The 22,687-nt window shown below is 43.8% G+C and overlaps 1 protein-coding gene across 1 annotated transcript; it reads right to left on the reverse strand.

Moving 5' to 3' along the window:
- Positions 1-183: 183 nt before the first annotated feature.
- LOC101546536 (glutathione S-transferase-like) lies at positions 184-21,577 on the reverse strand. Its single transcript, XM_004605965.2, has 6 exons — positions 21,491-21,577; positions 18,144-18,195; positions 16,717-16,849; positions 10,053-10,194; positions 4,853-4,984; positions 184-354 (listed from the first exon to the last, which is right to left on the reverse strand). Exons 1-6 carry the CDS (start codon positions 21,575-21,577, stop codon positions 184-186), a joined length of 717 nt encoding a protein of 238 aa, XP_004606022.1.
- Between the last annotated feature and the right edge of the window lie 1,110 nt (positions 21,578-22,687).

Genomic DNA, 22,687 nt, shown 5'->3' on the forward strand with positions numbered 1-22,687 from the left:
AATGATTCTAAATAGTGTTTTACCATTTAATGAAAAGCAGAAAGTTACCAGACTTCCATATATGTTAGGCAGTTTATTTTCATATACTTCTTATTACCTCATTAAAATGACCTGATGTTTTTCTGGGTAGTACTAAAAATGTAAAGTGAAATGTCTACCAAGTTCTGTAGACCTCTTTGTTGATTAATATTCAGCCATTATAGTAGCCATGTTTTTCAGAAACATCCCACGTTCAAATTTGAATATATTCTTCACAGTCTCAATGGAGTTTTCATCTAGCGGAGGCTTCCTCTGGCTTCCAGCCTGGAGAAATTTGTTAATTGTTGGAATGCAGCTAATTCTTGCCTTGAATTCCTGAAATAGCAAAAGTATGCAATTCATTTGAGAGTATAGAAACTATGTAATTCAATGAGACTATAGAAAAATGAAGGTTAAATATATTCCTCCTTTTTTACATATAAAGATGTTTCTAAAATTTATAGTCTAAACTGGGGGTGTAGCTCATTGGTAAAACACATACTTGGCATGCATACGGGGGTCACTCCCTCTGTTTTGGGAGGTCAAGCACCACCACCAAAAAAAGAAAAAAAAAACTCACAGTATTTGTATTCTTTGTTGCTATTAGGTAAAATGAGATTGTTATACATCATGTGACAATTTCCCTTGGAGAAAGCAAGTTTATCAGGAACCATGAAAATGTATGTAGTAGAACTGGAAATATAGTACAGGAGTTAAGGTACATGCCTAGCATATGGTCAATCCCAGTTTGATCCCTGGCACCACACGATCCCCTGAGCACCACCAGATAAGGCCTGTGAGGCCTAATGAGCACTAAAAGGGTGGCCCACGTCACCCCTCACACCGCAGGATCTGAGCAGCACCACATTTTCAGGTCTTATGTTGAACCATAGGCCTGATTGGCCAAGAATGACGGAGTGGTTGGATGGGGTCCGAGCACTGCCTGGAGATCCCCCTAGTGTACATAAGATGGAACCAAGTGATGCTTTTCCTAATATTTATATACATATATATATATATATATTTTTCTTTTTGGGTCACACCCGGCGATGCACAGGGGTTACTCCTGGTTCTACACTCAGGAATTACTCCTGGCGGTGCTCAGGGGACCATATGGGATGCTGGGATTCGAACCCGGGTCGGCTGCGTGCAAGGCAAAAGCCCTACCCGCTGTGCTCTCGCTCCAGCCCCAATATTTATATTTTAATGACACAATACTAAGTACGGAAATACCTACAACCATGAAATGAGTGTGGCAACATTATAAAACAAATATTGCATAATATTCTGGTACATAACTCATATAGAGAAGCCCTCGTTTACCTGGTAAACATGCTTTTCCTTTTTTATGTATCACTGTATCACTGTCATCCCGTTGTTCATCGATTTGCTTGAGCCGGCACCAGTGACATCTCTATGTGAGACTGGTTGTTACTGTATTTGGCATATCAAATACGCCACAGGTAGCATGCCAGGCTCTGCCATGTGGGTGAAATACTCTCGGTAGCTTGCCGGGCTCCCCGAGAGGGACGGAGGAATCAAACCCAGGTCAGCTGCATGCAAGGCAAACGCCCCACCCGCTGTGCTATCGCTCCAGCCCGCCATACCCATATCTATCATAAAAGTAATGGAAAGGAATAACTCCATTCCCTTTTTCGGTTGATAGAAAAATGACTTCCTGTGTCCAGATTTTTTTTAATGGACACAGAAACACCAAGCCACATAATCTTTGAAAACATAACTAGCTATATAAAGTTGTATCTGATGGTTGCATCAATTATGTCAATATTTCTCAGATACTGATTTTCTGTTTGTTTTTTTGCTTGTTTATTTGGGTTTTTTTTGTGTGTATGTGCGTGGGTGGGGGAGGGTCACACCTGATGATGCTCTGGGTTTAATCCTGGCTCTGCACTCAGGGATCACTCCTGGTGGTGCTTGGGGAATCATATTGGGTGCCAAGATCTAACTCATAGTGGCTGCATGCACAACTGCATCCTGTATTAACTCTCTGGCCCCTCAAATATTGAATCTATTATTTTCACTAAATTATTCTAGACAAAATCAGTAGATTATTATGTGGTTTTGAGTGTTTCAAAAATAGATATAGCAAACAGAAGAGCAATATCATTTTAAAATGGGTCGAGGATGGGTCAGGGAGATAGTACAAGGGTTGAGGAACTTGCCTTGCCTGCAGCCGACCCTGCTTCAATTCCCAGCACCAAATACGGTGCTCTGAGCACTGCCAGGAGCCACTCCTCAGCACGAGCCAAGAGTAGCCCCTGAGAACCACTGGATGTATCCCACAAACAAAACAAAAATATGGGCAAAGAATCTAGATGGTTTTCAAAGAAGACATACAGATGGCCAGCAAGTACATGGAAAGCTGCTTAGCTTCACTGATATGAAGGAAATGCATCAAAAGCTTAGCGAGGCACCACTGACACCTGTGAGAATGGCTCTTCTGAAAAAGACGAGAATTCAGGAGCTGGTGGCTGCGGAGACGGAATCCTTGTGTGCTTTGGTAGAAATGGCAGTTGATGTAGACACCACGGAAAAACAATAGAGAGCTTCCCCCCAAATTAAAAATAGAACTAGCATATGATTCAGCAGTTTTACTCTGGGCTCTTATCTGAAGGAAACTAAATATTCCACCACCACCACCGCCCTGCCCGTGCCCCGACCCAGTATATACAAGTCTCAGTGTTCACTGCAGCATTATTTATAACAAGACGTGAATTCAGTCTGTCTACGTAAACACAAACACAAAGAGAGTATGTGTCTTGGGTTGAAATGACTTGATGGACAACTACATACATGACTTTTATGCCTAAAACATCAGGGGTAGGTGGAGGAAAAGAAAAATGTGTCTGTAATAAAAATAAATATGTTAATTATTATTCAACCATAAAGACAGAAATCTTGCCACTTGTAACAGGATGGTAAATCTTGAAGTAATTATGCCAAGTGAAGTAAGAGCTGGAGAATGAGAAATAGCATATGATCTCACATATATGTAGAATCTAAAAACAATGATTAAAAAAAACAAACTCAGAGTTTCAGAGAACAGATCAATGATTGCCAAAAGCAAAGGTGGGAGAGATAAAGGATTGCAACATTTCAGGCCAAAGAGATAGTACAGGGGCTGCAGCGATAGCACAGCGGGTAGGGTGCCTTGCACGCGGCCGACCCGGGTTCAACTCCCAGCATCCCATATGGTCTCCTGAGCACCACCAGGAGTAATTCCTGAGTGCATGAGCCAGGAGTAACCCCTGTGCATCACCAGGTGTGACCACAAAAGCCAAAAAACAAAACAAAAAGAGTCAAAGAGATAGTACAGGATATTTAGCCATTCCCATGCGTACAGCCAATACTGGTTTGATCTCAACACTACATATGGTCCCCTGAGCAGTGCTAGGAGTGAACCCTGAGCACAGAACCAGGAGTAATCCCTGCACACCTCTGGGTATGCTCTTCCCCCCCACCATGACAAGCTTTCAGTTATAAAATAAATCTCAGAGATGTCACATGCAGCATGGGGACTGGAATTCAGTTAGTAGTGTGAGTTTAAAAGCCATTAACAATATGTTGTATCATGGAAAAATTTGATGAATGTAAACTAGACTTTCTGTGGTGACCCTTTTGCAATATACGAAAATATTTCAAGAAAATATTTCATATATTGCACACCTAAAATATCAATTATATCAATTAAAATATATCAGACTATATTGTTTTGTTTTGAAGGCTGCACACACAGGTACTCAGGGCTTACTCCTTGCTCTGCACTCGGACAAGTCCAGGTGTGGCTCATATTGAGTGCTAGAAATTAAACCGAGGTTGGATGCATGCAAGGTACATGCAACCATGTACGTGCTCTGGTCCCTGACATACTACATTGTATGAGTGAAAATTTGTATATAGATGAAAAACAATTCCCAAACATGCTTCTCACAGAATGTGGAGTGGGAAATTTGGGTTGCAGCATTAGATTAATTTGGATTACAGATATTTTAAATACACATGCCCAGATAGCAACAAAGAATTCAATTGGCCGGAGAAGATGAACAGGCTTTGAGCCCCAACCTGCTCACACACTGACCCAGGAAAGTTATGTCACCTGAATCTCCTTTCCCAATTTGAAGGTGGAATAAAATCAGTGGAGTAACAGGCCTTCAGTGTGTATTATAACACTAGACATATCATAAGGGAGGTGACTGGTTATGGTAACTGTCAAATAATGGCGGTGTTAGGAAGATTGGTGTCTTCTTTCACATGCTCTAAAGGAATAAATAAAGTTGCTTTATTAGGGCTGGAGCGATAGCACAGTGGTTGGGCTTTCGCCTTTCACGCAGCCGACCCATGTTCAATTCCTCTGCCTCTCTCGGAGAGCCCGGCAAGCTAGCGAGAGTATGGGGCCCGCACGGCAGAGCCTGGCAAGCTACCCGTGTGTATTGGATATGCCAAAAACAGTAACAATAAGTCTCTCAATGAGAGACGTTACTGGTGCCCGCTCGAACAAATTGTTGAGCACCGGGATGACAGTGACGGTGACTGTATTCCAGGCAAAGCTTCCACTTAAATCCTGCAAGAAACCTGCCTCAGATCCCCTGGCCCAACTGGCCTTCATTTTGCTTCCCCATATAATTTTCTTCTTCAGTACCATTTATATCTAATCTCTCCCCTTCTAACTCTTTTCCCTTCAGGGCTTCTGTCTGTCCAGCACAGGCCTTGGCATACAGAAGTCAGTAAGTTCCTAAATGATCATGAATGATTAAATGACAGAATACACACAGGACACAAACCCAGCCTCCCCGAAGCTCTTGGGAACTATTACCTGTAACAGAGGGAAGCCCGAGAGAACACTGGGTTTGCACTCCTCAGCCATTAAGATGACCTCAAGGAGCTGTACATCGGCCCAGCTCAGCCGATTGCCCACAAGAAAATCTTGTCCATGGTTTCTTAGCGCCTGTGTGGTAGTTGGAAAGGAAGGGAAATTAGGGATTTACAAGCAGGTGATTTAAAGCCTGTTAGATGTGGCAGTAAGTCCTCTACTGCGGAGCATGGCTATGGGCACAGGAGCAGGTAAGACCCAATCTTGCAAAGCATCCCAGAACGGAGGCTCCACAGAAGGGAGTATCGGGGCAAAAGTGGCAAAAACAGGGTGTCAGCACCAGGTGTCCGGCCTTGAGCCTCACTCAATCTCCTAGTCACATGAGCTCAAGACACAGAAACTGTCATGTACCCTTAGCTGCAACATTAGAGGGGTTGCAGCTAGTCAGTCATTCTAACTGCAATACCCTTGGTTGGGATTGGACCAGGGCAAAGCAGAGTTGGAAAGGTAATAGGTCAATAATGCTAAATTTTATGTGATAGGACCTTGCTGTAAAACTGAGGCCCTCCATGTAATATGTGCATATTTGGCAATAAAGTGAACAGCCATCAGCTGCTCTAGGAGGGCGTTTTCTCCTCGAGACCGTCATCCTTCGCCCCACGTCTGCCTGGACCCACGAGGAATGTGTCCAGGCACCTTTGGGGAACACTGTTGCCCAAACACTCTAGAAATTCAGAGGTTAAGTTCCTCATGGTTCTGTGCCATTATTAGCTATGCAAACTCTAATAAAAATCCTTCTCTCTAGGGACTGCAGATTTTTTCCACAGGGAGAGGTAAAGGAGCTTAAATTCTCCTGAATTTAATTAATACTTCTCAGCGACAAGAATACTTCTCTGCTATAAGGAAAGATGAAATTCTGCCTTTAGCTACAACTTGGATGGCAGGAGAAGGGGTCATGTTAAGCAAAGGGAATCAGAGAAAGAACAAATATCTGGTGGTCTCACTCTTGTGTGATATTAAAAAACAAAGGAATCGACACGCATCTAATGACAATAGCTCACTGGACTGTGACTACGCAACTGAGGTTACCAAGGCGGAGGAGAGGAGGGGGAAATACGTGAACTGGAAGTGATGCCAGGAAGTTCTTGGACATTCTGGTGGTGGCAGAGGGGAAATAATTTTGTACACCACAAACAAGAATGTAACCACAATGTAACCAAAAACTTTTAAAAAATTCTGATGTATTATGGACATCTTCATCTCATGTGCCTTTGTCTTATTTTGTTTCTTCTTCAGGGTCCTACTTTGTGGACCTTATTGAGTAATTTTATTCCCCAAGACTGGGTTGGTGGTTCTTCTATTGATGGTTTTCTCTCCATTCATTATGTCAGCATGCTGAGATATTATCCAGATTTGCCACTCTTTGCGAAGAGAGCCTCAGTCTCTTTGGGGGGGCTTGGAGGTAGTTTGGGCCATACCCAGTGGTGCTCAGGGCTTACTCGTGGCTCTGTGCTCAGAGATCACTCCAAGTGATCTCTATGGCTCGGAGAACCATATCTGGTGCTGAGGATTAAGCCTGTGGTAGCAGGCAATGTGCAAGACAAGTTTCCTTACCCCTGTACTATCTCTCTGGCCCCAACATTACTTTTATAAGAAAATTAAAAAGAAAATTTTCCTCTAAAAGGATTCTGATTTATGGGACCACTTTGAGCCAAAAAATCAGTTGACTAAAAAAATGAGACTGGGATTGGATGTTGTGTAATCACAAAAAAGAAATGATTTTCGGGTGGCTGCTGCTGCTGCTGGGCATCTGTGTGCATTCGGTAGCCCTGAGCCACCTCCCTGCCTTCCCACCTCCCCAGGGCCCCCCAACAGAGACACAGAGGGATGGGGAGACAGGGAGGCTGGGGACCACAGTCAGATGGTGAAAATGGCCTGTTTAATGCAGAGTTGCTAGCATTCTTATAGAACATCTGAAGCGGGGTTGAGGTAAGGACCAACCGGTATGATAGTCATTTACATAGATAAACATTTGGGAGGAAATTCTATTAGGGAAATCAACTCAAGGAGACACACTGTCTCCCAGGGGCAACTGTATTGCTTTTATGTTTCCCTCTAATTGTATAAGTTATCAGTACTAGCAGTTGTTTGGATAAACACAGTAAGAGACAAAGATCCAACACTTAGTTCTCTGGGCTGAGAGCAAACAAGGCTTTAAACACTTGGTTGTCTGGGCTCTGAGTGCAAGCAAGGCTTTTACCGTAAATCCCAGACTAAGTCCTCAGGCAAGTTCAGCTAGTCCTTCCCTAGGGGGGTCCTGTCTCTAAAGTTGTAACAGTTTGCATGAAAACCATGCATTTATGCTTTCTAGAATGTCCCATTTCGCTGCTGGGTAGTTTTGCCGCTTGCCCCAGGTCCATCCCAGTCCCATGGTGGGACCTCCCCTTTGGGGTGTCGGGAACTACAGAAACTGAAGCCTGAGTCAAGTAGTTATGATCAAGTAATTATGCCCAGGAGCAGATATATTTCAGAGTCAGTCAACTCCCAAATATTAGGAGCATAGCAGTAATGGTCTTCCTGTGTTTAACCAAAGAACATTGCTCTATGGTAACGTATAAAAAGGCTATAGGGGAAACAGAAAAGCAAGTACAAATATACAGCACTTCAAATACAAAGCGGTATCAATACAAGTTCAGAATTACCAGAAAGTTTTGTTTTGCAAGCAATCGAGATTAACATGGGGGGACTGTGACAATGCGAGGTAAAATACAAGGGAAAGACTACAAATAAACTTAATTAAGGTAGAGATGCTAGCAAGGATAATATAAATTCCTCTAGGAGGAGGAAAGGAGACAATACACTGATTAAGCCTAAAGCACTTAGGGTTAATATCCAACACAAAGGGGAGGTTGAAGATAGACTGGCAAAATTAAGGATGTTAGCAAGGGCATGGTAAGCTTCTCTGGGAAGAGGAAAGGGGCAATTCACTGATAAAGCCTAAAGCACTTAGGGTTGATATCCAACAGATGTCACTAAGGTATTAATTATGATACTTAGGCATTTGCTGAGATTTCAGAGATGTGGGTGCAGTGTCCATCATTGGCCGTGTAACAGTGACCACATTGCTTTGCTTCTTTAAGCCCCCTCCTCCTCTGTAAAATGAGATGATTCTACCACTCGTACATGGGGTTATTATAGTTATTACTACAATTTAAGGTTGGAGCCATAGCACAGCAGGTAGGGCATTCGCCTTGCATGCGGCTGACCTGGGTTCGATTCCTCCGCCCCTCTCAGAAAGCCTGGCAAGCTACTGAGAGTATCTCACCTGCACGACAGAGCCTGGCAAGCTACCTGTGGCATATTTGATATGCCAAAAACAGTAACAAGTCTCACGGTGGAGACATTACTGGTGCCCACTCGAGCAAATCAATGAGCAATGGGATGACAGTGACAGTGACAGTGACTATGATTTAACCAGATCTGTGAAGTGGGGTGCACAGAGCCTGGTGCATGGTAAACACTTATTAGAAATGAGGCATCATGATTAATGCTGTTGTTAGTGATGAAGTTATGGTTATATTTTAACCCTGGAAGTCTCTGCACCTCATAGTATTCTAAAATAAGATTTTAGTCACTGGGAATGATTGGTATTTTATGCCCACCCCACCATATATATTGATAAAATCCTAAGAGAAAGGTCACTTAAGTTGCATGCTACTTTTAAAAGAACAGATTGTCTTTCAAATACTTCTGAAGGAAAGATACTTTTTCTAAGCTTATGATATAGATGGATTCATTTCCCAATGCAGATCAAGGGGATTGATAAACTCATCAAAAGTAATTAAGAGAAAAGCACAATCTAGGAGGTTAGAGTATCTATAATCCATGTGGATTACTTAAGTATCAAGTAATCTCTATTATATGATTAAAAAGGTTATGATAAAAATACTTAAATGTATATTTAAAAATATTTGTCAAATTAGATTAAGTCAATATCACATGGAAGTATGGAAGATCGTGTGACTAATGTTTTATTAAAGTCTTAATATATTGCATGATCTTTTCCTAGGTTGACTGATAATATAATGAATATATCTGAGGGACAAGGGCATGAATAACTAAAGAGGCCATCTAACTTTTATTTTATGGATGGCAGTAAGAATTCACTTAAAACTGACATCATTTAAGGCATTTTTAGGTGTTAAAAATGCAGAGAGGGTCCAGAGAGACAGTACAGCAAATACGATGCTTGCCTTGCACGAGGCTGAGCAGAATTTGATGGCTGACTCCCCATATGGCCCCCTGAGCACCAGGAGTAATTCCTAAGAACAGAGTCAGGAGTAACCCCTGAACACTGCTGGATGTAATCCCCAAACCAAAAATAAAAATGCGGAGAGGAGGGCTGGAGCAGTGGCACAGCAGGTCGGGCGTTTGCCTTGCATGCAGTCGACCTGAGTTTGATTCCCAGCATCCCATATTGTCCCCTGAGCACCACCGGGAGTAATTCCTGAGTGCATGAGCCAGGAGTAATCCCTGTGCAATGACAGGTGTGACCCAAAATGCTAAAAAAAAATAGTAATAATAAATGCAGGGAGGGCAAGAAAGAGAGTACAACAGGTAAGGCACTTGTCATGCAAGAGGCTGACCTGGATTTAACCCCCTACAAACGCATATGGTCCCCCAAGCACCTCCAGGAGTGATCCCTAAGTGCAGAGACAGGAGGAAGCCCTGAGCAACACCAGGTATGGCCAAAAAAAAAAATCAGAGATGAAAGGTTTTTGTTTTGTTTTGTTTTTGGACCACACCTGTCAGTGCTCAGGATTTACTCCTGGTAGAGTTTGGGAGATGAGATGGGGTACTAGGCATCTAACCCAGTCTGCCACATGCAAGGCAAGAACCCTCCCCACTGTAATATTGCTCCAGCCTGAGATGGAAGGAAGGAAGAGAGGAAAGGTTTTCAATGGGAGTTGGGGTTTGTGGTTTGGGGACCAACAAGCAGTGCTCAGGAGATCTGGGGGCCCCTCAAAATTCTCAGCTAACCTGGCAGGCAGCCACATACAAAGCCTGCACCTTAACTCTGTACTATCTTTTTGCACACTACATTTGGAGGACGAATTTTGCAAAGGAAATGTTTTGGAATTGTTCGGTTGTTTTTCTTCCCCATGACCCAAGTGCTAAAGCTGGGCAGGCATTTGCTGCTTACCTTCTCGTAGACAGGGAAGAATCTTTGTGTGGCCCTGTCAAGAATGTATTGGAGATTCATCTCTTTCTCTTCGGGCAATGAGAGTGGAAGGAACATAATCATGTCACTCAGGTCCTTCAAGCCTTCTACATACATATCAATCCTAGAGGCAAGGGGATAATTCAGGAGTCCCACATAAGGCAAATTGTCATTTCCTGAGTCAAAGAAACATTGGGAGCAGATAAAGTTAATGCCTCTACGTAGTTAATTGTTTCAGTCCCAAGATCTGAAATCAGGTGTTTCTTTTCGTTGGGATAGTGGTAGTGGAGGGGTACTCCCAACCAGTATACCTCAAGGGACCCCTGCGCCTCTTCCAGCATTCCTGGCCAACTGAGCCAGAGGTTCCATGTGAGGATTGAGGATGTGGTGCCTCAAGGGCCCTGCAGAGCTGGGGATACCCAGGTCACCCAGCAGTGGATGATCTCTGGAGCCTCATGAAGCAGAGGCCATGTGGTGAGCTGAGGACTCTTATTTGGAAAACAGAACTAAGTAAAGTTCTGTTCAAAGATAAATGGGACTACATTAAACTAAGAAGCTTCTGCACCTCAAAAGAAACAGTGACTAAGATAAAAACGACAGCCCACGGAATGCAAAAAATTACTTACCCAGTCCACATTTGATAAGGGGTTAATATACAAGATATATAAGGCACTGGTAGGACTTTTTTTTTTCCTTTTTGGGTCACACTTGGCGATGCACAGAGGTTACTCCTGGCCCATGCACTCAGAAATTACTCCTGGTGGTGACTGGGGAACCATATGGGATGCTGGGATTCGAACCCGGGTCGGCCACGTACAAGGCAAATGCCCTACCCGCTGTGCTATCACTCCAGCCCCAGCACTGGTAGAACTTTAACAACAACAACAACAACAACAAAGTATTCAGCCCCATCAAAAAATGGGAAGAAGAAATGAGCAGAAACTTCCTCAAAGAATAAATATAAATGGCCAAAAGACACATGAAAAAAATGTTCTACATTGCTAATCTGGATGCTGGCCGTTAATAGAATTACACAGCAGCGGGGGCAGTCCCTGGGTGTGACCACCTAGCTACTGGAAGATGGGGAATCTGGGCAGAAGAGGCCCAGTCCCGATCTGAACAGGGTTGGAGGTCTCAGCCCGGGTCCCACACACCTGGGTTCTTCTGCCGGTTCCTTCATGCGTAAGGCTCGTCCGAACATGTGGAGAGGGGCCTTGAGCATGGCTGTGGCTAGGTTCTGGAGGCCTTCGGCCGCCAGAGCTCTGCTCGGGGTTTGGGAGGGAAGCTGGAGCCCATCCCCTCCGAGGGGCCCCGGGGAAGACAGCCAGGCACACAGACAAGAGACTGCCCCTCTCAAGGCCCCTCCCCACACGTTCGGATGAGCTTCACGCATGAAGGAAACTGACAGAGGAACCCAGGTGTGTGGGACCTGGGACTGAGACCTCCAAGCCTGCTTCGATCGGGACTGGGCTTCCTCCGCCCAGATTTCCCATTTTCCAGTAGCTAGGCGGTCACACCCAGGGACTGCCCCCAGTGCTGTGTAATCCCATCCATGGCCAACATCCAGAGACTTAAAAGCAAGCTTCTGGAAGTGTGCGGCCACTTTGAGGCCGCAAGATATCTAATATCTCCTCTGGCAGAACCTGGCAAACTAGCGGGAGTTTCCTGCCCACATGGGAGAGCCTCGCAAGGTCCTCATGGTGTATTAATATGTAAAAACCAGTAACAACCTGGGTCTTATTCTCCTGACCCTGAAAGATCCTCCAATGCAACATCTTTGGGAAGGACAAGTAAAGAGAGGCTTCTAAAATATCAGGGCTAGGATGAATGGAGACGTTACTGAGACCGCTCGAGAAATTTGACAATCAATGGGATGATGGTGATGATTGCTAATCATCAGGGAGATGCAAATCAAAACAACAACGTATTATCATCTCACATCACAAAGACTGACACACATCTAAAAGAGCAAGAACAACCAGTACTGGTGTGGATGTGGGGACAAAGGGACTCTCCATCACTGTTGGTGGGAATGCCGACTGTTCTAGCCTTTTCGGGAAACAATATAGGCATTCCTCAAAAAGCTAGAAATATGACCCAGCAATACTGCATCTGGGAATATAACCCAGGGACCCAAAATACACAGCAGAAATGCCATCTGCACTTCTATCTTCATTGCAGCACTATTCACAATAGCCCGAATCTGGAAACAATCTGAGTGCTGGAGAACAGATGACTAAGTGAAGAAACTGTGGTACCTTTACATAATGGAATACTACGCAGCCACCAGGCAAAATGAAGTCATGAAATTTGCATATAAGTGGATGGACGTGAAGAGTATTATGCTGAGTGAAGAAATGAATCAGAAGGAGAGGGACAGACATAGAAAGTTTGGACTTATTTGTGGGATATAAAAAAAATCACAATATAAGACTAATCCCAAGAACAGTGGAAAAAAGGGCCAGGAAGAATGGTTCATGGTTGGAAGCTTGCCACAAATGGTGGTGGTGGGAGGACAGCTAGGATAGAGAAGAGACCACTATGACAACGATAGTTGGGAATGATCATTTTGGACAAGAACTGAGTGATGAAAGTAGGTAAAGGGCAAACATGATAGCCTTTCAGTGCCTGTATTGCCAACCATAATGCCCAAAAGGAAAGAGAGAGGGAAAGCAAAGAAAAGTGCCTGCCATAGAGGCAGGCTGGGGGCAGGGTGGCAGGATGAAAACTGGGGACATTCGTGATGGGAAATGTACACTGGTGAAGGGATGGGCGATGGAACATTTTATGACTGGAATTCAATCAATCAGCTTTGTAATGGTATATCTTACGATGATTCAATGATTTGTTTTTCTTTGGGTCACACCTGGTTTTTTCTTTGGGTCACAGAGGTTACTCCTGGCTCAGGAATTCTCTTGGTGGTACTCGGGGGGCCATATGGGATGCTGGGAATCGAACCTGGGTCAGCCGTGTGCAAGGCCACTGCCCTACCCACTGTGCTATCACTCCAGCCCCCCCCCTTTTTTTAAAGAAAGCTCTGGTATTGCCTGCACTGCAAAAGAAGAGGATGGTGAGATGGCACTGTGGGTAAGGCACCTGCCTTGCATAAATATCTCTGCTCAGGAATGATCCTTTGAGCAGCACCGGGAGTCGTTCCTGAGCAGAGATACAGGTGTGGCCAAAATTAAAATAAAATGTTAACTAAAATAATATAAACGATTGTGGGCCTGCTAAGGGGGCAGGCTTGAGGGGTGGTGGGGGAAGTGGAAACAGTGGTGGAGGGACGGTGACAGTGGTGGTGGGATTGGTGCTGGAATACTGAATGCCTGCGGCAAATCATCACGAGCAACTTTGTAAACCACGTTCTTTAAATAAGACAAGGAAAAATAAGTTAAAATGTTTCAAATTAAAAAATCAATAAAAATTTCACATAGAAGCTACATCCAGCAATGCTTGGTGGTGGTGGTGGTGGTGGTGGTGGTAGTGGTGGTGGTGGTGGTAATTCCATGTGTCCTGGGATTAAACTCAACGCTTTCACATTTAAGCATATATTCTATCACTTGAGTAACCTCTCCAGTCCCCAGCTTAAAAATATTACCTCCTTGCAGTCTCGGGCCGAGGCTGATACCGACTCGTGCTCCTTTGAGACTCGACCCAGGCGACTACACTTTGGTGCCGCCGTTTTGCTGCTGATGGACCACGATCCGGAGGCCAGCTAGACTACTTTTGGTCCCAGAAACTGCTTGCAGCCATGTCTCTAGACTGTGAACTAAGCCATTGCCCCACGCCGGCTGAGGAGGGGAAATTATGCAATTTCTGACATAAATCTTCCTGGACTTAATTACTAAAATACTAAATACAGAAATCCTAAATCGTGCGGCCGCTACCGTGGCCATGCAACTTAGTGTCTCTTCATTCTCAACAGTGGAAAACGATTATCAAATGCTTCCTTGTCAGTAGGGCTGTTTTGGGGGGGGCGGAAACTCCAACAACAATAGTGAGTTTTGTGTTGAAATATGGAATGTAACCAAGGTAAAGAGAAAATGAAGTGAAATTTATCAGTTACGTAGGCAGGTTGGGGGGGTAGGAGGTGGGAGGTATACTGGGGTTTTTGGTGGTGGAATATGGGCACAGGTGAAAGGATGGTTGTTTGAGCATTGTATAACTGAGACATAAGCCTGAGAACTTTGTAACTTTCCACATGGTGATTCAATAAAATAATTTAAAAAATAAAAAAATTACCTCCTTACAAACTTTGGAAGAATGAATTATTATTGTATTATTATTACTATTATTATTATTTTGACTTTTTTGAGTCATACCTGGCAATGCTCAGGGGTTACTCCTGGCTCTGCACTCAGGAGTTACTCCTGACCATGCATAAATGGACCAGTTGGGATGCCAGGGATTGAACCCGGGTTGGCCGCATGCAAGGCACATACCTTACCCTCCGTGCCATCACTCCAGCCTAAGAATGAATTTTTTTTTTTCATGTCCCTTTCCACTGAATCACTGTCTGCGTATAGGAAGGCCATGGATTTTGGGGTATTGATTTTATAGCCTGCGACTTTACTGTGCAAGTCTATTGTTTCTAAGAGTTTCTTAGTAGAGGCTTTAGGCTTCTCTACATATAGTATCATATCATCTGCGAATAGTAAGACTTTGATTTCTTCTTTTCCTATCTGAATACCTTTAATATCTTTTTTTTTTTAGCCCTCGTATTTTTTATTTTTTTATTATTTTTTTAAATTTATTTATTTTTAATTAGAGAATCACCGTGAGGGTACAGTTACAGATTTATACACTTTTGTGCTCATACTTCCCTCATACAAAGTTTGGGAACCCATCCCTTCACCAGTGCCCATTCTCCACCACCCGTAAACCCAGTGTCCCTCCCACCCTCCCCAATCCCATCTCCCCCCCACCCCACCCTGCCACTGTGGCAAGGCATTCCCTTCTGTTTTCTCTATCTAATTAGCTGTTGTGGTTTGCAATAAAGGTGTTGAGTGGCCGCTGTGCTCAGTCTCTATCCCTCATTCAGCCCGCAACTCCCTTCCCCCACATGGCCTTCGACTACAATGTAGTTGGTGATCGCTTCTCTGAGTTGACCTTTCCCCGGAACGTGAGGCCAGCCTCGAAGCCATGGAGTCAACCTCCTGGTACTTATTTCTACAGTTCTTGGGTGTTAGTCTCCCACTCTGTTATTCTATATACCATAGATGAGTGCAATCTTTCTAGAATGAATTATTTTTAAACAAAACGGTGGCCTATGTTTTATTGAAAACACTTCACTTGCTTGCTCTCTGGATTATCTGCAATAATTTGTAATTTAGGATTGTGATTTTAACTTCAAGGCTTATCCAGTAAGACAAGGATATTTTGAAGTTTGTTCACTTGCCAGACCGTGGCCCAAGGATTGGTACATAAATATGAAAATGAACTGGTATCTCAAAAAGGAGTGGGTTAGGTGGCATGGTTAGAGATCAATGGGGTGGTTTCCAAATGGGCACTTCTATTAGTTTTGCAGGGTTAGTTGAACCCCCTGCCCCCATACTCCTAGAGTTAATACACGAGAGCTAATGGCTTAACACTAAATATAATAAGAAAATCAAAGAAAGTGTATACGTGGTCATGAATTTATCACTGTTGAGTGTTGCTATTGCATATATAGTGTTCCTTACAGAATTTTCTTTTCTTTAAAAGTGTTTGGGTTTTGGGCCTGGAGTGATAGCACAGTGGGTAGGGCATTTGCCTTGAATGCGGCCGACCCAGGTTCAATTCCCAGCATCCCATATGGTCCCCTGAGCACCACCAAGAGTAATTCCTGAGTGCAAAGCCAGGAGTAACCCCTGAGCATCACTGGGTGTTGCCTAAAAGAGAAAAAACAAGGAAAAGCATTTGGTTTTTTTTTTAAAGTTAACCAAGAGTTCTGGGGCCAGAGAGATAGCACAGAAGGTCAGGCACTTCTTTCATGCAGCTGACCAGGTACTGCATATGGTGCCCTGAGCACCACCAGGAGTAGTTTCTGAGTGCAGAGAGAGAGGAGTAAGCCCTGAGTACCTGAGTATAACCGAGTGTGGGCCTCCCCCAACCCCACCAAAAGAAAAAACAAAACTACAGGAAGCACAGGGCATGGCTCATTGGCATAAGTACCCACATTGCAAACCTGAGATCTAGAGTTTGTTCCCTGGTGCTGCCCACATGCAATGAGTGTGATGTCAGAAACCTTACTATCTGGGACCCCCAGGGCACAAAAGAGTATGTGATATGTGGTGCACAGCCAGATGTGCGTGTGAGCACCGAAATGAAAGAGTCCAACCCGCAGAAAACACCACACTTAGAGTGAGCACTGTGACGAGGAGTGCAACTCCCAGCCAGCATATACATGAGCACCACAATCAGGTACACATGAGCACATGCATGCACGTGTGTGTGTGTGTGTGTGTGTGTGTGGATGTGTGGATGTGTGTGACTCGTAGTCACTGAGATGAAAGCAGAAGCAAAAGAAAGACAAAGGGAATTGAAAACAAAACAAGAATTTCTCTTAACCTGCAAAGAACTGTACTACAAGACTGAAAGCATAAAGCTATCTTTCTTTCCTTTTTTTTTTTTTGATTTTGTTCTTGCTTAGCAGTGATTATCGTACCAGGCTTGTTCTTTCAGGTTCCTTCCGTACAAGTCATACTTTGCAGCTATGTATCTTAAGATAGCTCTGGTTTCAACCAAGTTCATCCCATCGATTTCCACCATGGGCACTTGTTCATACATCAGGGCTCCACCTTAAAGCATCCAAAGGAAAGAAACATTATTGATGGCCCCTAACAACAGTAAAACCTTCTTTAGAGGCCCTTCTGAAAGGCCCAGAGAGACAGCCCCACAGGCAGGAGCACCTTCGCAGGCAGGAAACCCTGAGTTCAATCTCCCAGCCCCACCAGGGAGCACTGCTCCACTGGTTCCCAAAACAAAAAGTAAATTAATTCGATCAATTTATTAAATGTATTGATCAATAATTTAGATTGATTATTAAACAGTATTAATAGTAATAAATTAATTTATTAAATACGATCAATTTATTAATGATCACTAATAAATAATTACCTCATACAAAATAGTATACCGCATACTACTAAATAGTGTGAGTTAAACAAATAACAGTAAAATATTTTAAAAACTAAAAGGAGAAATTGTGTGTCTCTATATGTGTGTGTGTGTGTGTGTGTGTACCTGTGCACATTCATTCCTAGTGGAATGGGTATGGTGTAAGATAGGAGCATGAGTGCCTTGGGAGATAATGCAAACTTAGACACACAAGCTTTTTCTCTGCCAAGGGTCCCCCACTCTCCCACTCTCTCTCTCCTCTGCCACCCCACTCTCCTGACCTCGGAGCTACCCCGACAGTGCGTGCCTCCCGATGAGGACTTCTGCTCTACCCCACACGCTACCTGGTGATTTTTCCGGAGTTGTAAGGTCCTCTCCATTACTCCTCTGCTTATAATAAAATAATATCTAACCTCAGCTGGAAGCAGAGCTTGGTATCTTCCACATACCAACTGTGCAGTATTTCTCAACACTCTCCCCCTTGAATCATTCATATCCCTTCCGTGCCCTCTCCCCTAGCGGAAATCCCAGTCATCTCCCCTGCGGATGACAGGTGACCAGCCATACAATTTTAAATTTTGTTTTGGAACCACACCTAGAAGTGCTTAAGGCTTACTCTTGGCTCTGCGCTGAGGGATCACTCCTGGCAGTGCTTGGGGGACCATACGTGGTACCAGGGATCAAACTGGGGTTGGTTGCATGCAAGGCAAGTGCCCTACCTGTTGTACTATCGCTCCAGCCCACTGGGCCATGTTCTGTTCATCTTCTGAAAACTCTGCACTCAAAAATAAACTAAAAAAAAGCAGTGGATTCATATAGAAGACAGAATTTCTTACCTAGAGATATCAAGCAGGACTGACTACCTAATTCGAATGCTTGTCTTTAGAGTACTTGTAGTTGTGTCTGCTTTCACAGTAGCATTTAGCCATCTCATCCCGGTCTCATGCGATATACGAAAATAGACTTTTATCTCACCTTGGATTAATTTCTCAAATTCTTCACGAGTTTCAAAAAGGTCTTCTTCAAACTAAAGAATAAAAAAAGTGAGAATATGTTGTGTATACCATTTTTTGTTATTCTTTCCATTGATATAATGGGAAAACCGAAGTAATGGGTCTGATCAGCATTGAACCAACATTTCAAGTCACTATTGAACTCCTGCTGTCTTGAGCTCCCACAAAACTAAGCAAGCTTCCCTAGAAAACCAAAGCAAAGGATTTACTACTTAGTTGAATGGTACTTACACCCACTGTTGTGTAGAATAATGGTCTTCAACTTTTTTACACCTGCGAACCAGCACCTGTCCATGAACAAGTGGTTGAAGACCACTGGTGTCTATGGGCATTCAAGAGTTATTGTCCAGGCCTCAGGCTGTAGCTTTTTCTCCTAAATTACCACAGACAAATTACCCTCTTCTAATTCAAGTTTGCTGTGTGAAAATGAAGCTAAGACTTTGTCGTGCTGGCTAAAATAGATATATCAAATCAAGATTAGCTCCCAAACTTGGCTCAATAATTGACCATTGTTAATCCTGCTTCATAACTGTTGGGTGGTATTTATTGTTCCTTCTTTATTTTTTGTGACAGTAGGGGTCACTCCCAGGGCCTCACATATGCAAGGCAAGTGCTTTGAGTGCCATCTCCAAAAACAAAAGCACAGGCAATAACTAACATAAGAGTATTTGGCCATTTCTTTTCTGAGTGATTTGCTGAAAGTTTCTCAGTTAAGGAGGGGGAAAAGTGGACTAGAATCCCTTCCAATCTCTTCCAATCCACTACATTCCAGGTAGTAGCATCTTGGTAAAGATGTAGTATTTAAATTATTCTTAGAGGAAGATGCCATATTACAGAGTTGATACCAAAAAGAATCATCATCAATATCATCATCCTGTTGATCATCGATTTTCTTGAGCGGTCTCAGTAACGTCTCCATTCATCCTAGCCCTGAGATTTTAGAAGCCTCTCTTTACTTGTCCTTCCTGGTGGTGCTGCACTGGAGTCTCTTTCAGGGTCAGGGAAATGAGAACCATCATTGTTACTGGTTTTGGCATATGAATACGACATGGAGAGTTTACCAGGCTCTCCCATGTGGGCAGGAAACTCTCAGTAGCTTGCCAGGTTCTCTAAGAGGGAGAACCAGGCTCTAAGATGTCTTCCAGGAGCTTGATTTTATAGTCTCTGGATGTTGGCCGTTGGTAGGATTACACGGCGCTGGAGGCAGTTTCTGGGTGTGACCACCTAGCTACAAAAAGAATATTCTGGAATATTAGAGATATGTAAAGTAGGACAAATTTTTCCCCAAAGCATTTCCCCTCTGTTTAAAAATTGCTTATAAAGTTCAGGTTTTCAGGAAGTAAGATTTTTTTCCTTTGAAACAAGCATGTTTATTGCTTCAATTTCTCCTAATTCTTCCTGACTGGAAGTCCTGGGTAGCTCTTCTGCTCACTTTTGCATCTGCCTTCAGGAGCTAGGAAAGTGGAGCCCAACCTCATGTCCCTTCAAGGGTGTTTGGGCGGCTCTGCTATAAGTGACTGGAGGGCTAGGAGGTTGGGAGGGCTCACAGCTGGGTGAGGTTTACGTGGAACACCATGGGGTGTATTGAAATGTCTTAGACCGGAAGCATCTGAGGCATGGTCCCATAGTTAGAGTGAGTCTTGCAAGATAACACAAAAAAGTTTTCCCACCTGTACTTAAAAACATTTTTTGGTTCCATTTTATCATCTGTTTAAAAGCTTATTCTGTGAGGTGTTGCATTAGGTAGTGCAAAGGCTCCAAAACAATCACATAGGCTAAGGTGTGTGTGTTTTTTTTTAATCATTTTTAATTTTAATTTTAATTTATTTATTTTTTGCTTTTTGGGTCACACCTGGCAATGCACAGGGGTCACTCCTGGCTCTGCCCTTAGGAATTACCCCTGGCGGTGCTCAAGGGACCATATGGGATGCTGGGAATTGAACCTGGGTCGGCCGCATGCAAGGCAAATGCCCTACCCGCTGTGCTATCGCTCCAGCCCCTACGGTATGGTTTTTTAATTCTTAAATCTTGTGAGAATTCCCATCAAAAGGAGATTTGAGGCACAGAAGGAGATTAAAGAATTTTCTTCAGAGCTCTCCAGAAATCTCTTCGGACCCCATACCGAGCCAGCTCCCCCTGGGCACCTCAGATGGAGCAGGCATGCTCTCTCCACCCACTCCAGATGAATCCCTGGTGTCTACAAGCCTTCAGGAGCAAAACCCCGGCATGGGGGTTCCAGGACTAAGACTCCAGGCCACATGGCGGCAATGGAGACAGGCTGGCCCTTCCCATCTATCTCCCAGCCCGCTTGGGGTCCTGGCTGTCATGCCCATGATCTGCCTCTAGGCTCCATCTCAGTGAATCAACAGCCTTGATCCAGAGATTCCCCAAATGATTTCAAAACAGATTAACTCCCTATAGAGAGGCTTCTGGACCCCAACCATTTACAATTTTAGAATTCCAGAAGCACGTGCGACCTCTCATGATATTCATAATAAGCAACAGAAAATAAATTATCTAGCATCTGCCCCTGGCAGGCAGGCTTGAATGGTAGTGGGAAATTTTTAAATAATGGTGGTGGGAAGGTGTAATGGTGGTGGGATTGGTGTTGAAATATTGAATGTAATCAATTAATGTGAACAAACTTATGAAAATAAAATTAAAAAAAAAGAATTTTCTTCAGATTCTGACAAGCCGGAAGATGATGCCAAGGCTGAGGAATCGAGGGGCCAGAGAGATAGTACAGAGGTTGGGAGACCTGCCTTGCATGCAGCTCACCTGTGTTTAATCCCTGGCACCCATATATTCCCCTGAACATATGCAGTGATCCCTGAGCACAAAGTAGGGAGTAAGCTCTGATAACCACTAGGTGTAACCCCCCGAATAAACAAACAAAAAAAGTTAAAAAAAAAAAAAAAGAATGAGGAATCAGAAGACCAAGAAAGACTCTCATGTGGCCCAGAAAGCAGAACTGGCGTATCTTTTTTTTTTTTCTTTTTGAGTCGCACCCGGCAATGCTCATGGTTACTCCTGGCTTTGCACTCAGGAATTACTCTTGGCGGTGCTCAGGGGACCATACGGGATGCTGGGAATCGAACCTGGGTCTGGATACCCCCTGAGATGAGGTCTATCAACCAACACTTTCCACAGTATCGGGACAATTGCTTAAAAGAACAAGCCTACTTACAGACTTTTGTTTAAGTTGCTTCTTGTCTGAGAACCATACAAGGAATCCTCTTTAGATCTTTGCAATATTCAAAAGCTCAAAGGCCTCAGGACAAAAAGACTCAGGATAAATCCATCACTTACCTCCACTCCAGCTGCAGCCAGGAGCCACCGGATGGTTTCCATTCTGCCTCGGCCATTGAAGTAGTGAAGCTTGGGCCGCCCAGCCATGCTTTGGTCCTGGTGATCTACAGCGGTGAAGTCTGCAGGGAGAGTGTGGGAAGAGAGGGCTGTGGAACAAGCTCCTGGCACGGCATGAAGTGGCGCTCCAAGCTGCAGTTCAGGCCCCAGATGAAAGCTGCTCTCGGCTCCAAAGCGGCCTTATTCTGTGTTTATTTCAAATGGAGCTTATCCTCACTAATTGGTGTTCTAAGAACCTCACTGTATTACTGTCATCCTGTTGCTCATCAATTTGCTTCGAGCGGGCACCAGTAACGTCTCCATTGTGAGACTTGTTACTGTTTTTGGCATATTGAATTCCCCACAGGCAGCTTGCCAGGCTCTGCCATGCGAGCAAGATACTCTCGGTAGCTTGCCAGTCTCTCCGAGAGGGACGGAGGAATCAAACCTGGGTTGGCCACATGTAAGGCAAACGCCCTATCCACTGCTAAGAACCTAATTTTAAAAATATATACATTATATATATACCTATATATCTGTGTATATATAGGTATATATATAGAGAAAGAATAAGTAAGTCAGACCAAAGGATGTGGAAAGTCAAACTGACCAGCTCCTCCTATAGCAGGTGGTGAGTGTTTAACATGCCAACATTTTTCCTTTTTATTTGTAGACACTCTCCTCTCTCCTCCTACCAGGAACTGCCAAGACCAGCAAAACTTAGAGCAATTAGGGGAGGTTGGAAATTTTTGCTTTACAAATTAATCTTGGTATTTTAATTCTTGTATCCCCCGAAGCCCAGAGACAGCACTCAAGGTCATTTTCAGTGACTCATTAGGGTTTACAACAAAAGCAATTAAGCAGGGCCAGAGCATTGGAACAGGGGTAAAGCACTTGAATTGCCTGTGGCCCACAGGGCTCAGTCCTGGCACCCCAGATGATCCCCAGAGCTTCACCAGTAGTGATCCCTGAGCACAGACCCAAAAACACAGTCCTGAGCACCCTGATGTGAACCCAAAACAAAATATAAAAGCAGTTAAACAAAGTGGGTGACTTCAGGCTTTTTCCTCTGGAAACATCTATTTTAGAAGCTTGCTGTGTGTCTGTCGGAGTGCAGGGTAGAAGGGGGAAGCAAGCTTAGGACATTTAATGGTAGCTTGA

This window comes from Sorex araneus, chromosome 4, assembly GCF_027595985.1.
Source record: "Sorex araneus isolate mSorAra2 chromosome 4, mSorAra2.pri, whole genome shotgun sequence".
Lineage (NCBI taxonomy): Eukaryota > Metazoa > Chordata > Mammalia > Eulipotyphla > Soricidae > Sorex > Sorex araneus.